The 14282-nt window shown below is 42.2% G+C and overlaps 1 protein-coding gene across 1 annotated transcript in view; it reads right to left on the reverse strand.

The window, feature by feature from the left end:
- The window catches only part of PLCE1 (phospholipase C epsilon 1), a 273097-nt gene that overhangs the window by 76820 nt on the left and 181995 nt on the right, over window positions 1–14282 (reverse strand). Inside the window, exons 5-6 of the mRNA XM_008696266.2 lie at window positions 11134–11392; window positions 9083–9288 (exon numbers count right to left, since the gene is read on the reverse strand). Of these exons, the coding sequence (XP_008694488.1) occupies window positions 9083–9288; window positions 11134–11392 (465 nt within the window). The remainder of the gene's footprint in view (window positions 1–9082; window positions 9289–11133; window positions 11393–14282) is intronic.

Below are 14282 nucleotides of genomic sequence, written 5' to 3' on the forward strand. Positions count from 1 at the left end.
AAAATAAACAACGTAGTGGATGACAGTGGCCCCCTGCAGCAGGAACTGGTGCACATCAGCTCGGATGGACAGCACGTACCACGGGATCAGCTCTGTCCCGTGGTCAAAGGCCTTCTGTGGCTCTTCTGATCCATGAGAGTCCCATTCTTTCGACTGCTCACAGAGGTCATTTTCGGAATCAGCAAATCTCCAATTATAAACCTAATGGAAAGAGATGTAAATTTCGTCTGTCTTATAATCAGAAGTGAGAACAACACAGACTTTCACTGACACTGGACGCTCATTTTTCACTTCACCAAGCGTTTAAATTAGCATAGGAAATGTAAAATGCTAAAGGTCAGGGTAGATTTTTGTTGGTGCATTCTAAAACCTTAGATTTAGCCATAGGTCTGATCACAGGCATAAGGAAAGGAACTGCTAGATAAGTTGTCGTATTTTTTAAAAAATTTTATTTATTTACCTTATTTTAGAGAGAGAGAGAGTAGGGGCGGACAGAGGGAGAGGGAGAGAGTCTGAAGCAGACTGGCGCCGAGCGTGGAGCCTGACACAGGGCTCAATCTCATGACCCCGAGATCATGACCTGAGCCCAAACCAAGAGTTGGGTGCTCTATCGCTGAGGCACCCAGGAGTCCAAAGTTACTGTGTTTTTAATATTAACAATAATCTTCATGATGTATTAGTTTTCCCTCTTGGGTCAGAAACTGTTAAATACTTTACATACATTTGGACTTAATTTGACCTACTTGTGAAGTAAGTTTTGTTTGTTTTTTTTTTTAACCTCGGAGGAAACTGAGCTCCGAAGGGGTAAGTAATGCACAAGAGGTCTACTCAAGGCAGGATTCTGCTCTGACTCATCGGCCTGGGACCGTCATCACTAGGGTGGACTGCCTTCTACTTGATCAGGACCAAAAGTTGTGACCTGAACACAATGGGGCAAAAATAAGCAGAACAAGACTGAATAAGCTGGCCTGAGAAGTGCCGCTGTTAAAAAAATAAAATACCATTAGTTCAAAGACACTTGTTGGAAAATACAGTCATAGTGCCCAGATGAACAAGAACAGCTCTCCTTGACTCAACCTTAAATTTTCATTGTGTGTGTACATGTGTGCACATGCGTGTATCATGTGTGCGCACATGTGTGTATGCCACATGTACACATAAAGGACACGTCTGCTTGGAAAATTTAGCAAGTTGTCTTCCCTGAGTTGGGAATGTGGAGTGTTGGGTCCAGAAGGATCTGGGGGAAGGCAAGGAAGCCTTATTGCCTCCTTCCTATATGGCCACCTTGGCAGGAATGTGCCCAAGAGACTCATTTTTTCAAAGCAAGAAGAATTGTTATTAAGATCAATGTTTCTGCTGTCCATAGACATTGCAAAGTGGTGGATAAAACTGAGAAGGAGCTGGTCCATACATCTCTGGAAGGAATGTTCCCATCCTCTTGGGAACTTGGCACTTGGGCAGACTACTGCCTCCTGGCAAGGCCTGAGCAGTAGCACTGAGCTTCCTGGACTCTTGGTCTAGAGCCTGGTCCCTGAGCAAGATCCCGCTCCTGCTTTCTGCAGGTTCTTCCTCCTTGCCTCACATAAGCAGATATTCTTAAAAAGAAAATAAATCTATAAGATCTCACAAATCTGATGATCAGAATATCCTTTTCAAATGAGCCACACTGAAAACACTAGAAATAATCCAATGTCCAGCAACAATGAAACTTACAAATAAAATTTGATGCATTCATACAATGTAATGCATTGCACAGCAATGAAAATGAATAGTATAGTCAATGAAATGCAACAAAAAGTACGATATCTTCAGCAAGACACACAAGAATATATACTGTATGGTTACATTTTGTGTAAGTGTAAATTTCAAAACCAGCCAAAACTGTACTATATTATTTAGAAATGCAAAATAGTTGTATAATTATAAAGAAGAGCAGGCAAGAGGTCAAACTGTCTCTCTTCGCAGATGACATGATACTCTATATGGAAAACCCAAAAGAATCAACTCCCAAACTACTAGAAGTTATACAGCAATTCAGTAATGTGGCGGGATACAAAATCAATGCTCAGAAAACAGTTGCATTTCTCTTCACGAACAATGAGACTGAAGAAAGAGAAATTAGGGAATCCATCCCATTTACAATAGCACCAAAAACCATATCGTTACCTTGGAATTAACTTAACCAGAGCGTAAAGGACCTATATTCTAGAAACTATAAATCACTCTTGAAAGACATTGAGGAAGACACAAAAAGATGGAAAAATATTCCATGCTCATGGATCGGAAGAAATAACACAGTTAAAATGTCCATGCTACCCAGAGCACCGACACTTTCAATGCTATCCCGATCAAAATACCGATGGCTTTTCAAGGATGATGTTTTTCAAGGAACTGGAACAAATAGTCCTTAAATTTGTGTGGAACCGGAAAAGGCCCTGAATCGCCAAGGAACTGTTGAAAAGGAAAAACAAAGCTGGGGGCATCACAATGGAGGATTTCAAGCTATACTACAAAGCTGTGATCACAAAGACAGCATGGTACTGGCACAAAAACAGACACACAGACCAATGGAACAGAATAGAGAACCCAGAAATGGACCCTCGGCTCTTTGGGCAACTAATCTTTGATAAAGCAGGAAAAAACATCCAGTGGAAAAAAGACAGTCTCTTCAATAAATGGTGCTGGGAAAATTGGACAGCTACATGCAAAAGAATGAAACTGACCACTCTCTCACACCATACACAAAGATAAACTCCAAATGGATGAAAGACCTCGATGTGAGACAGGAATCCATCAAAATCCTGGAGGACAACATAGGCAACAACCTCTATGACATTGGCCAAAGCAACCTTTTTCATGACACATCTCCAAAGGCAAGAGAAACAAAAGATAAAATGAACACATATATGGGACTTCATAAAGATAAAAAGCTTCTGCACAGCCAAGGAAACAATCAAAAAAACTAAGAGGCAGCCCATGGAATGGGAGAATATATTTGCAAATGATGCTACAGATAAAAGATTGGTATCCAAGATCTACAAAGAACTTTTCAAACTCAATATGCGAGAAACAAATAAACAAATCATAAAATGGGCAGAAGATATGAACAGACACTTTTCCAATGAGGACATACAAATAGCTAACAGACACATGAAAAAATGTTCAAAATCATTAGCCATCAGGGAAATTCAAATCAAAACCACACTAAGATACCACCTTACACCAGTTAGAATGGCAAAAATCAACAAGGCAGGAAACAGCAATTGCTGGAGAGGATGTGGAGAAAGGGGATCCCTCCTACATTGTTGGTGGGGATGTAGGTTGGTGCAGCCACTCTGGAAAACAGTGTGGAGGTCCCTTAAAAAGTTAAAAATCGAGCTACCCTATGACCCAGCCATTGCAATACTTGGTATTTACCCCAAAGATAGAGACGTAGTGAAGGGAAGGGCCATATGCACCCCAATGTTCATAGCAGCATTATCCACAGTAGCTAAATCGTGGAAGGAACCGAGATGCCCTTCAACAGATGACTGGATTAAGAAGCTGTGGTCCATATATACAATAGAATATTATTCAGCTATCAGAAAGAACGAGTTCTCAACATTTGCTGCAACGTGGATGGCACTGGAGGAGATAATGCTAAGTGAAATAAGTCAAGCAGAGAAAGACAATTATCATATGATTTCTCTCATCTATGGAACATAAGAACTAGGAAGATCGGTAGGGGAAGAAAGGGATAAAGAAAGGGAGGTAATCAGAAGGGGGAGTGAAGCATGGGAGACTGTGGACTCTGAGAAACAGACTGGGGGCTTCAGAGGGGAGAGGGGTGGGGGAATGGGATAGACTGGTGATGGGTAGTAAGGAGGGCACATGTTGCATGGTGCACTGGGTGTTATGAGCAGCTGGTGAATCATCGAACCTTGCATCAGAAGCCGGGGATGTACTGTATGGTGACTAACATAATGTAATAAAAAAACATTAAAAAAAAAAAAGAGCAGGAAGTAGTATAGTAAAATTCACTAATATAGTGGGGGAAAGGTAGTAAAATTGAGAAGGGAAATAGTATTATGGGTTCTGGCAATGTTTTCACTCTGGGTGGTAGTTACATGTCTATTCACTTGATAATTATCCAAATATATTTATTTTTTAAAAACACGTCATCAAAAACTAATGATATACTATATGCTGGCTAACTGAACATAATAAAAATCAAAAAAATCTTTTAACTTTAGAATACTTTAAGATTTATGGAGAAATTTCAAAGACAGTAGACCCCACATTGAGTATTCCCTGTTTTTTTTTTTTAAAGATTTATTTATTTATTTATTTATTTGACACAGAGAGAGGCAGCTAGCGAGAGAAGGAACACAAGCAGGGGGAGTGGGAGAGAAAGAAGCAGGCTCCCAGTGGAGGAGCCTGACGTGGGACTCGATCCCAGCACACTGGGATCACTCCCTGGGCCGAAGGCAGACACTTAACGACTGAGCCACCCTGGCGCCCCTCAGTATTCTCTGTTATTAACATCTTACACTGGGATCGTATATTTGACACAATCATAAACCCATACTGATACATTATTATTAATTGAGGTACATACTCTAGAGAGTTCCTTCGGTTTTTTTGTTTTGTTTTGTTTTTTGTTTGTTTGGTTTTTTTTTTGGTTGTTTGTTTTTTTTACCTATGTCCTTTTTCTTTTCCAGGATTCCATCCAGGATACCATATTACATTTAGTTGTCACGTTTCTATAATGCTCTTCTTAGGTATGACAATTTCTCACACTTCCCTTGTTTTTACTGATCTTGACTGCTCTCAGGAGCACTGGTTAGGTATGTTATAGAATGCCCCTCAATTAGAACTTGCCTGATATTTTTCTCATAATTAGACTGGGGCTATAGGTTCTGGGGAGGAAGTCCACAGAGGTAGTGTCATTCTCATAACATCATAGCCATGGAACATACTATTAACATGACTTATCTCTGTTAATGCTGACTTGGCTGAGGTAGTGTTGGTTTTGCCCCATTGTAAAGTTACTCTTTTTTTGAAAACTCCTTTCCATACTGTCCTCTTTGGAAGGAAGTCCCCATGTACATTTAAGGTGTAGGGAGTTATTTTCTATCTCCTAGAGGGTGGAGTATCTAATATAAGTTATTTGGAATTCTTTCGCATAGGAGATTTGTCTCTTCTCCTCCGTTTGTTTATTTATCACTTACGCATATGGACTCATGGATATTTATTTAATACTTTGGTTTACAATCTTTTTTTTTTTTTTTAGTATTTTTTTTTTAAAGATTTTATTTATTTATGTGACAGAGAGACAGCCAGCGAGAGAGGGAACACAGCAGGGGAGTGGGAGAGGAAGAAGCAGGCTCCCAGCAGAGGAGCCTGATGTGGGACACGATCCCGGAACGCCAGGATCACGCCCTGAGCCGAAGGCAGACGCTTTAACGACTGCGCTACCCAGGCGCCCCTGGTTTACAATCTAATACAACTTTATGTTGTAGCTCAAATTGTTCCAGCTTTGGCCATTGGAAGCTCTTTCAGTTGGCTTGTGTTCCTTTGACATTCCGTGTAATTAACTGATTGATTGATTTTTAAGTAGGCTCCATGCCTAGTATGGAGCCCAACATGGGGCTCGAACTCATGACCCCGAGATCAGGACCTGACCTGAGATCAAGAGTCAGGTACTTAACCAAATGAGCCCAGGCACCCCTAATGCACTTTCCTCAATGTTACATATCACAATAAAAAGTAAAGAAACAAAAAGAAAATCCTTTGTGTCTAGCCTAGCTCCGTTCCTCTGAAATTGCAATCAGGAACAATGGAAAACCAATACTTATTTATGTCCTCTTCTATAATACTTAAGTCTATGCTTCATACATTTAGCATGGTAGTTAGGAACATGCCCTATATAGTCACCCTGGGTTTCATGTTTAGCTCTGCTACCTGTTTTCTGTGTGACTTAGTCAATCACTCAACCTCTCTGAGCCTCACTTTACTAATCTTTAATAGAAAAAAGACAATGTTCACTTCACAGAACAGGTGAAGCTCAGCTAAGATAATACTTGCAAAGCACTCAGCACAGTGTCTGGCTCAGTGAAGTACACCACTCTAATTAAATAAAGGAAGACCAAGATTTCACCCCTCCTGCTTTCCTTACCCCCTTCCTTTTCCTACGCTAAATTGGCCCAACAATTCCTCTAAAGGAGCTTTCTTTAGGGTCACATCCAAGCCCTTTTACCTTTTTGTTTCCTTTCTCTGGGACCATTTCTACATTCTCCATGTCACACTTCTTATTTTTATTGTTTTTTTTTTTTTAAAGCAAAAAGAATTCAATTGGTGTCTGTACCCATGAAATACAACCTATGTGAATTTGGACACAGAACTCCTGATTTTAACTTAGCAAAAGAAATGGTGTTTCCCATATTCCATTTAATTTGAGTTCTGAGCTAAATCAAATATTTTTCAGTGAAAACCTACAAGCATTATAAAAGATGGCATCTGGGGAGAAAAATCATGAGTCTTTCTGGAGCCTGTTTCTGCTGCTCAGAGCTGATGTAAGCTGGGGGGGACAGACACCACCTTTCTGAGCATCAGTTTCTATTTTTGAACACAAGAAGAACAAGTGCTACGGGTTAACAATTCCATTAAAAAGCATTCTTCTCCAGGGGCGCCTGGGTGGCTCAGTCGGTTGGGCATCTGACTCTTGGCTTTGGCTCAGGTTGTGACCTCAGGGTCATGATTTCAAGCCCCGAGTTGGGCTCCAAGCTCAGCGGGGAGTCTGCTTGAGGATTTTCTCTCTCTCCCTCTCCTTTTGCCTCTCCCCTCTTCACATATACACACACTCTCTCTCTAAATAAAGAAATCTAAAAAAAAAAAAAAAGAAAAAGAAAAAAGCATTCTTCCCAGGACTAATGCCCAAGATAAAAATGACCATTGCTGGTAATGAAGTAAGTTCATTTCAAGAAGGAAACTAATAGCTTTGTCTCTTAGATCATATGGTGAATGTTATGCACTCCTGTGCCTGATTCTTCCTGGAGACAGGTCTCTGTGGGTTACAAGAGGGAGTAAGGTGGCACTTAAAGGGTTATTTAGGAACCAAATAACATAACGAAAGATCAAAATGTGGTTTACCAGGAAAGAAATTACCTTGTCAAACTTAGGTCATATGACTCAAGAAGAGGACCAAGGAGTGAAAGAGAAGGAAAGTTTGTATCCCACGCCCCTGAAGAAATTCTGCAGTGTTGGTCAGTTAGAAACCATAAATTGACAGATAAATATTTTTCTAATGTTCCCTGATGAAAATCTTATACGGGGGGGCAAGTGGGCTATTAATCAATCTGGTTATGTATTTTTTTTAAGATTTTTTATTTATTTATTTGACAGAGATAGAGACAGCCAGCGAGAGAGGGAACACAAGCAGGGGGAGTGGGAGAGGAAGAAGCAGGCTCATAGCAGAGGAGCCTGATGTGGGGCTCGATCCCATAACGCCGGGATCACGCCCTGAGCTGAAGGCAGACGCTCAACCGCTGTGCCACCCAGGCGCCCCTGGTTATGTATTTTCTTAATAACTGTCCATTACTTCCTACAGAGTTCATATGATTAAGGACCATGATTCATCATGATTCAGAGCCAGGCTGCCTAAGGTTAAATCCTGGCTCTGGGAGGTACAAGATCCGCAGTGAAACGGAACTGTTACGAGGATTATGCAGTTGAATTTCTGTGGAATTGGAGCACTGGATCCATAGAATCTGTTGTGAATAAAGATTCCAGTCAGACGTAGACATAGATTAAGGGCAGGAATGGCTATGAGGTGCTTTCTGTGCAGACATGTGTTTACTTGTTGATGGTCCTCTCTGTGTATATAGATTGCTACTAAGGTCATCCAACAATTACTGTGAAAACTTTCAAATAATCTTTGATTTGAGGTAATCCAAAAAAAAAATACCACAACCCAAAAAACAACTGGTAGAAGCTACTTGTGAGACATTTCAGCTTAAGGGGCAAGACACTGTGGTAAGATGATTCTTTGAGCATCTGGGTCCTTTGAAGAAATCTGGACTATAGGTTTATCTCCCTCCTTAACAGCATTAGGGACTCGGACACAAGGCATTCATTTCTTTGTTCACAACAGCTTCTAAGAATCCAGTGCTCCAATTTCACAGAACTTCTTTTCGAAAAACACTGTTGCCCTTCCCAGTGTAGGCTCACACACACAGAGACAACCCGGAAAGGCTTTGCAAAACAAACCACAATGTCTCGTAAATGCACACAAGTGTGTATAAAGACTCCAAGCCAACTGCAAGGTATGACTCGTGAGTACTGACTACAGATAAAATCTTCCATGGCAAAGATGTCCAAGCCAGTAGGCCTAATGGTTTTGGATGGCTCTAGAGGATTCCTCTAGCTGGACCAGGCTCTGCCATTTGAGTGTGGGCAATACGCGCCCTGAGACTGCTGATTTCTGAACTTTCTCATTTGGTTGTGGGAACGCATGTCGAGATGGGCAGCAGTGCCTGTGGATACAAGAGCGGTTGGAGAGACTGAATGATTACAAAGCTACAGATGCCAACCTGCAGAGCTGTGCCTCTGCAAGTGAGATCTGTGAACCACCTGATGTACGGTCGCCCAGAAGTTTGGGGGAGCTACTAAAAATACTGACTTCAGGCTGTCACTCTAGCCCTAATAAATCAGTATGTTTGATTTAAAAATATGTTAATACTTGTCCCTGTGCCCCACCCAGTGATTACTAAAAACTGTTTTTATAGAAGCTATGAAATCAATAATATCATGGTTCTAATCCTAAAATTTAATTGTTGAATTTTCAGAAGTGACAGGATAACTCTAGTTTTTGTTTTTTTTTTAAGAGATAACAGGTGGCAAGAAGTCAAATTATGAGCAATAATTCTAGAACAAAGCAGCCAATTTAGAAAGGTAAATTCTAATTCAGAATTGGTAAAGTTGGAATATAAAGCATGGCTTCCTGATAAAGATGGTGGGTATTTGTTAGGGGTCCACCCAAAATCAAACTGAAGTAGGAAAAAGAAAAAATGAGCACCTCTCTTTTTTAAAGTGTAAAACTTACTGCCACCGCGCTTTATCCCTTAAGGAATTTTTCCTAGAGCTGTTGCCCTCACTGGGGCTGTCCTCGTCCTCGGCCTCCAGACTTCGGCTGCAGCTCCTGATGATCTGAAAGATGCTGTTGACGGTGGACTCCTTCTCTGAATTCTTCAGGCCATTATGTCCCACTCGTTGTAAGAAATTATCTTGTCCACTGTAGTCGGCTACAAACTACAGAAAAACATACCAAGGATTTGTTATTGCAACTTCATGTACTATGCCTAAATAATCTACTTGGGTAGGGAAATAAAATCTCAGTAGTCATAAATAATGGCATTTGCGCCTATTTTATTGAAAGAAAAAGAAAGAGCCTCCAGGAAAAACATTTTTTCGTTTCACCACATCAACTATTAGAATTCGCTCTCGTTTCCACAGACAACTTTAGTCCCTCTAGGAATCAACACTCCATTTCAAATTTACAACACAAAAAGCAGTATTATTTCAAGGTTCCCTAGGGAGAAGATTAGCCACTTTACAGAAAAAGGGTAGGGTTGTTTTATCTTGGTAGCAAAATTGAGAAAAACCATGACAAAGGTCTATTATTCTACGGAACCAGATAAAATTCCCGGGGCCCAAGGAAAACACTGTGAAAGGATGACGTTTTGCTTTATTTCCCATATATCGCAGCACGGAGGCTTCCTGATGGTTTTAAAGCTCTCATGGTCTGTATTTAGGATCAGGAAGTTTCTCCCATTAGAGGTAAGGGCTCCAGCTGCACTACTGGATGTGGCGTTCCCGGCTTCTAAGCCATGAGGGAGCTGAGGTGGGTGCAGCTTGGGGGGCTTGCTATAAGCTTTCTCCTCCATTTCATGCACTTTTATCTTCCCACATAAGCCAGAGCGATGCAAGCTGGTAGTGGTGCGTGTTCCTGCCAGGGGCTCTTAAGTCTCCCTGATACCAGGTGATGCTCTGGTTCCCAGGTGACACAGAAGAGGCTGGTTTTAGGCGTTGTCTCATGGCCACCGAGAAGGGGTGTATGTGAGTGTGAGTGTGTGTGTGTATGAGGTCAGTAGTGGTGCTGCTGCCAAGTGAGAATGACACTAGATCTGGGTTTGGAACTGCCAGGTATGGGGAGGGGAGGTGGGTGAGGGGATGGGGTCGGGTCACTGGGTGACGGCATTAAGGAGGGCACTTCATGTAATGAGCCCTGGGTGTTATATGCAACTGATGAATCACTAAACTCTACCTCTGAAACTAAAAAAAAAAAAAAAAAAAAAAATTATGGTAAAGTTTCCCCCAATTCAGTCCCTTCTTTCATTTCTAAACACCTTTTTCCAGTTTCTCAAAGCCCTTCTCTCCAATGCCCGACGCTCCGAGTCAGGTTCGCACAGTCCTCTCCGCTCTCAGAGTCAGGAGTAAGATGCCACAGGGCCTGGGAGAACTGAGGCAGCCGTGATCAGAGCCTGGAGCTTATCTTTTGATGAGATGCCAGCTTCTTCAGCATCCTCCCACAAAGGGGGAAAGCAAGGCAGCACTGACCTCCCGCCGTGCTTTACCCCTATAATTCCAAAAAGTTCATACTCTCACTTGACTTTTTTTTTTTTTTAAAGATTTTATTTATTTGTCAGAGAGAGAGAGAGAGAGCGCACAAGCAGGGGGAGCGGCAGGCAGAGGGAGAAGCAGGCTACCTGCTGAGCAGGGAGCCCCATGAAGGGCTCGATCCCAGGACCCTAGGATCATGACCTGAGCCGAAGGCAGATGCTTAACCGACTGAGCGTTAACCATCTGCCAGGCATCCCTCACTTGACTTCTTTCCAGACATTCCCACCCAATAAGAGAAGAAAACCCCATCATTCCTTTAAAAAAATCGGACAACACCACCCACTTCCACTTGACTTACACCCTGCCCCATTAAAGCTAAGTTAACAAGATTAAGTCCCAAACAGTGCTAGCTGGCTTTCTTCTCTCTGGAACTTCCCAGGACCTGTTACCCAACACAACGGCAACAACGGATAACCTAGGCTCAGCAGGGTCTCTCTTCTGGCCACAGTGACTTCAGATTTTGAAAGGCCTCACCTCTAGAGTTTCTTCTTGAGAATTGTACCTCGGGCAAAGCTTCATGAGGCCAGAGGCTCCGTCCAGTACTTCACAGAGCTCCTTCAGAAACACCCCACAGAACGGGACCACCTTACAGCCGGGTATGTGCAGGGCCCGCGTGATCACCTTCCTGTACTCGCAGGAAGATTCGTGCTGAGCCATGGCGTCCTTCAGGCTCCTCATGGTCTCCAGGTCAGACTGGTCCATAAACTGCCACATTTTCAAAACTTTTCTTGACCTATTGCAAGTAAATGATGTCTTTTTAGATCAAAGGAGAAATAATATTGTTCACAGTATACAGCCTAAATTCCATACAAATCCATTCTTCTTGCCTCAGTTTTCCTTATGTTTTAATAATTTATTTAGGACTCATATCTCCACCTACTTCCCCAAATGATATATTACTTTTAGAAACTGAAACACAAAATTAAGTATGACAGATACAAATAACACACGTGGAAGGAGTTATTTTTGGAAAGTGGGCGCTGGACCTAGCTTTGAGCTTTTCTGGCAGCTGGAGCCAAGAGGGAAACCTAGTGGGTAATATGGTTTGTACAGATATTTATGGAGGATTGTCTGCAGAAAACATGGTCCATACACTCCTCTTGATCTTTTAAATGTTATCCTTGGATTAGGCCAGTACCTTAGTGAAATACATAAACCCTGTTTTGTCCTCTTTTGTGCAATTGCTTTTACTAAATCCAGCTTTGACATTAAGCCACTGGCCCATCCTGAGAGGCATTATCTTAAAATACTATTTGCATAACAGGATGTTAAATGGGACTTCTCCTATGATGAAACTGCTGCTGAGAACAACAAGTGACATTGTACCCCACCTCCTAAAGAGAGGCACCAGGTCGTCACGAGGGTACCCAAACTGCTCTGCCATCTGTGGTCTACAACCGTCCATCAGCCGGGCAGAGGAACTGGCTCTGAGCAGTCGGGTAGGGGCTATTTCTCTGGATAGAGCTGTCAGAGTGCTACATGTGGAAGGACGAGGATCACCCCCAGGGCAGAGGGCTTCAAGTGAACTCCATGGAGACGTGGCCCTATGTCCTGAGTTTATGGATCACATAGCCCGGTGTGTGACTCTTGCCTGGGAAAGTCTAAAGATGACAGGCTGACTAGAGCTGCCTGAAAGTTCCAGTGGGTCTGTCTTGCATGTGCAGAGTCTGGGAGGGTAGAGCACTGAGCACTGCCTGTGAGTCAGGAAGGGATACCGTGAGGTGCAGTTGCACCTGAGCTGTCTAGAAAGGCCTGCCTGCCAAAGGAGGGGATCTTCACAGAAAGAGTCTAGGAGGGCAGGACCTCCAGAGCTGGATCCTGGGGACTAAGGGGGCCCTGCCCCTTGCCGGCTAACTGTGCAGTGGGAGGTGCCTATAGGGCAGCCGGTGGGGGAACTGAGGAGGAGTAACTAGGAAGAAACTCTCAGAGCACACCGTATCCCTCTCTGTGGGAGCACCTAGGCCAGACTACAACTGTTCCAGACAAATGAGACCTTTGCTCCCTTCACCCCAGCTCCCTCCTTCTTTCTTCTCCCACCCACTTTTTCTATAGGGACCCTGAGTTGGAGGAAGAAAAGATAAACCCTGTCCTCCCATTCTACGGCAGGTTTCTGAGACTGAGCTGTAAAATATGAGGAAAGGGTGAAGCTTTAAATCAAATGAGAGGTTGAAATTTTGATTTCTATCAGACTGGATTAAAAAATCACTATGTCATATTTAAGACATTTAAAGGACATAGAGAAGTATAATATGACAAAGGCCCATACACCAACCTCTCAGTTTAAAAAATAAAACATTAACAATGTGGTTGAGGCCCCGTTGGTTTCCTCCATGAGCACACACTCCTCCCTCCCGCACTGAAGGGGACCACAACTGTACTTCAGTGTTCTCGTACCCTTACAATGCTTTATGCTTCCCCAACATATGTATATATCACTAAGCAGCTTGCAGAATGGTCTGTGCTTTTAAACTTTATAGAAATGGTATCACACTGTAGGTACTCAGGCAACCTGCTTTTCCTGCACAGCTGTATGTTTCTGAGATTTATTCATGCCCATAAGCATAGGAGAATGAGACAAGCTATTGACCACGTCAGTGACTGCGAAAGCTATAGGACCTCCCAAGGTATAACCCAGAGTTGGGGGAGGAAGAGCCTATCAGGTAGGTCTGAAAGATAGTGAGGTCAGAAAAATAAAACTGTTTCCTGATTTCACCCTACTGAGTCCAGCTACAACTGATTTCTTACAACGTGGGGAGAATCCTTTTGGGGGCATGAAATGGAAGTTTAAATAAACAAAGTGAACACATGATTCTCATTATTGGATCATCCTTCTTTCCATAGGTAATAGGGTCATCACGGTACATTTGGGGGCAAAAGACAAATTTCAGCAAGATCAGATCACATGATTTTTTTTTGGTTAGATTGAGAATTAGCACTATTTTAAAACTTTTATTTCTTTTTATGTTTATAAAGGTACTAGATGTTCACTGTAGAAAATTTGGAAAATACCAAAAATAAAGAAAAATTCGCCAACGGTGCTGCCATCCACAGACAACATTAGGTATATTTCCTTCCAGTATTTATTCTATTTGTAGATGCTGGTCTAAATATTTTATAAATGTTGTATAAATATTGCTGAGGTTGTTAAGTAAAGACAGCCCTGTTTCCAGATATTTTATGCATTATACACTGCTTTTTTTCCCAATGATATTAAACATATTTCATACACATCATTTTTGGTTGCTAAATAATATTCCATTTCTCCACCAATGTTCATTTGGTTTGTTTTAGATTGACACCATGATTGAGCAAATATTGTTCTACGTAAATCTTTTTACTTCTAATTGTTTCCTCCAGTGATCTACAGCTCCTGGTGTAGTATAGACCTCACCCACAATCAGCCAGTCCTTTGTCTTATGTGACCAGTATAATATGGTAGAAGTGAGAGTGTGTGATGTCTGAGGCTAGGTCCTAAAAGGCACTGCAGCTTTTGCCTTGCTTTCTTGTTGTTCACTTTGGAACAAGCCAGCTGCCATGCTGTGAGGACAGTGACGTCCAGAACAGAGGAAGCGAGGTCCCCAGCCAAGAGCCAACACCAACTTGCCAAACACAGAGGATGAGCA

This window comes from Ursus maritimus, unplaced genomic scaffold (genome assembly GCF_017311325.1).
Source record: "Ursus maritimus isolate PB19 unplaced genomic scaffold, ASM1731132v1 scaffold_7, whole genome shotgun sequence".
NCBI classification, from domain to species: domain Eukaryota; kingdom Metazoa; phylum Chordata; class Mammalia; order Carnivora; family Ursidae; genus Ursus; species Ursus maritimus.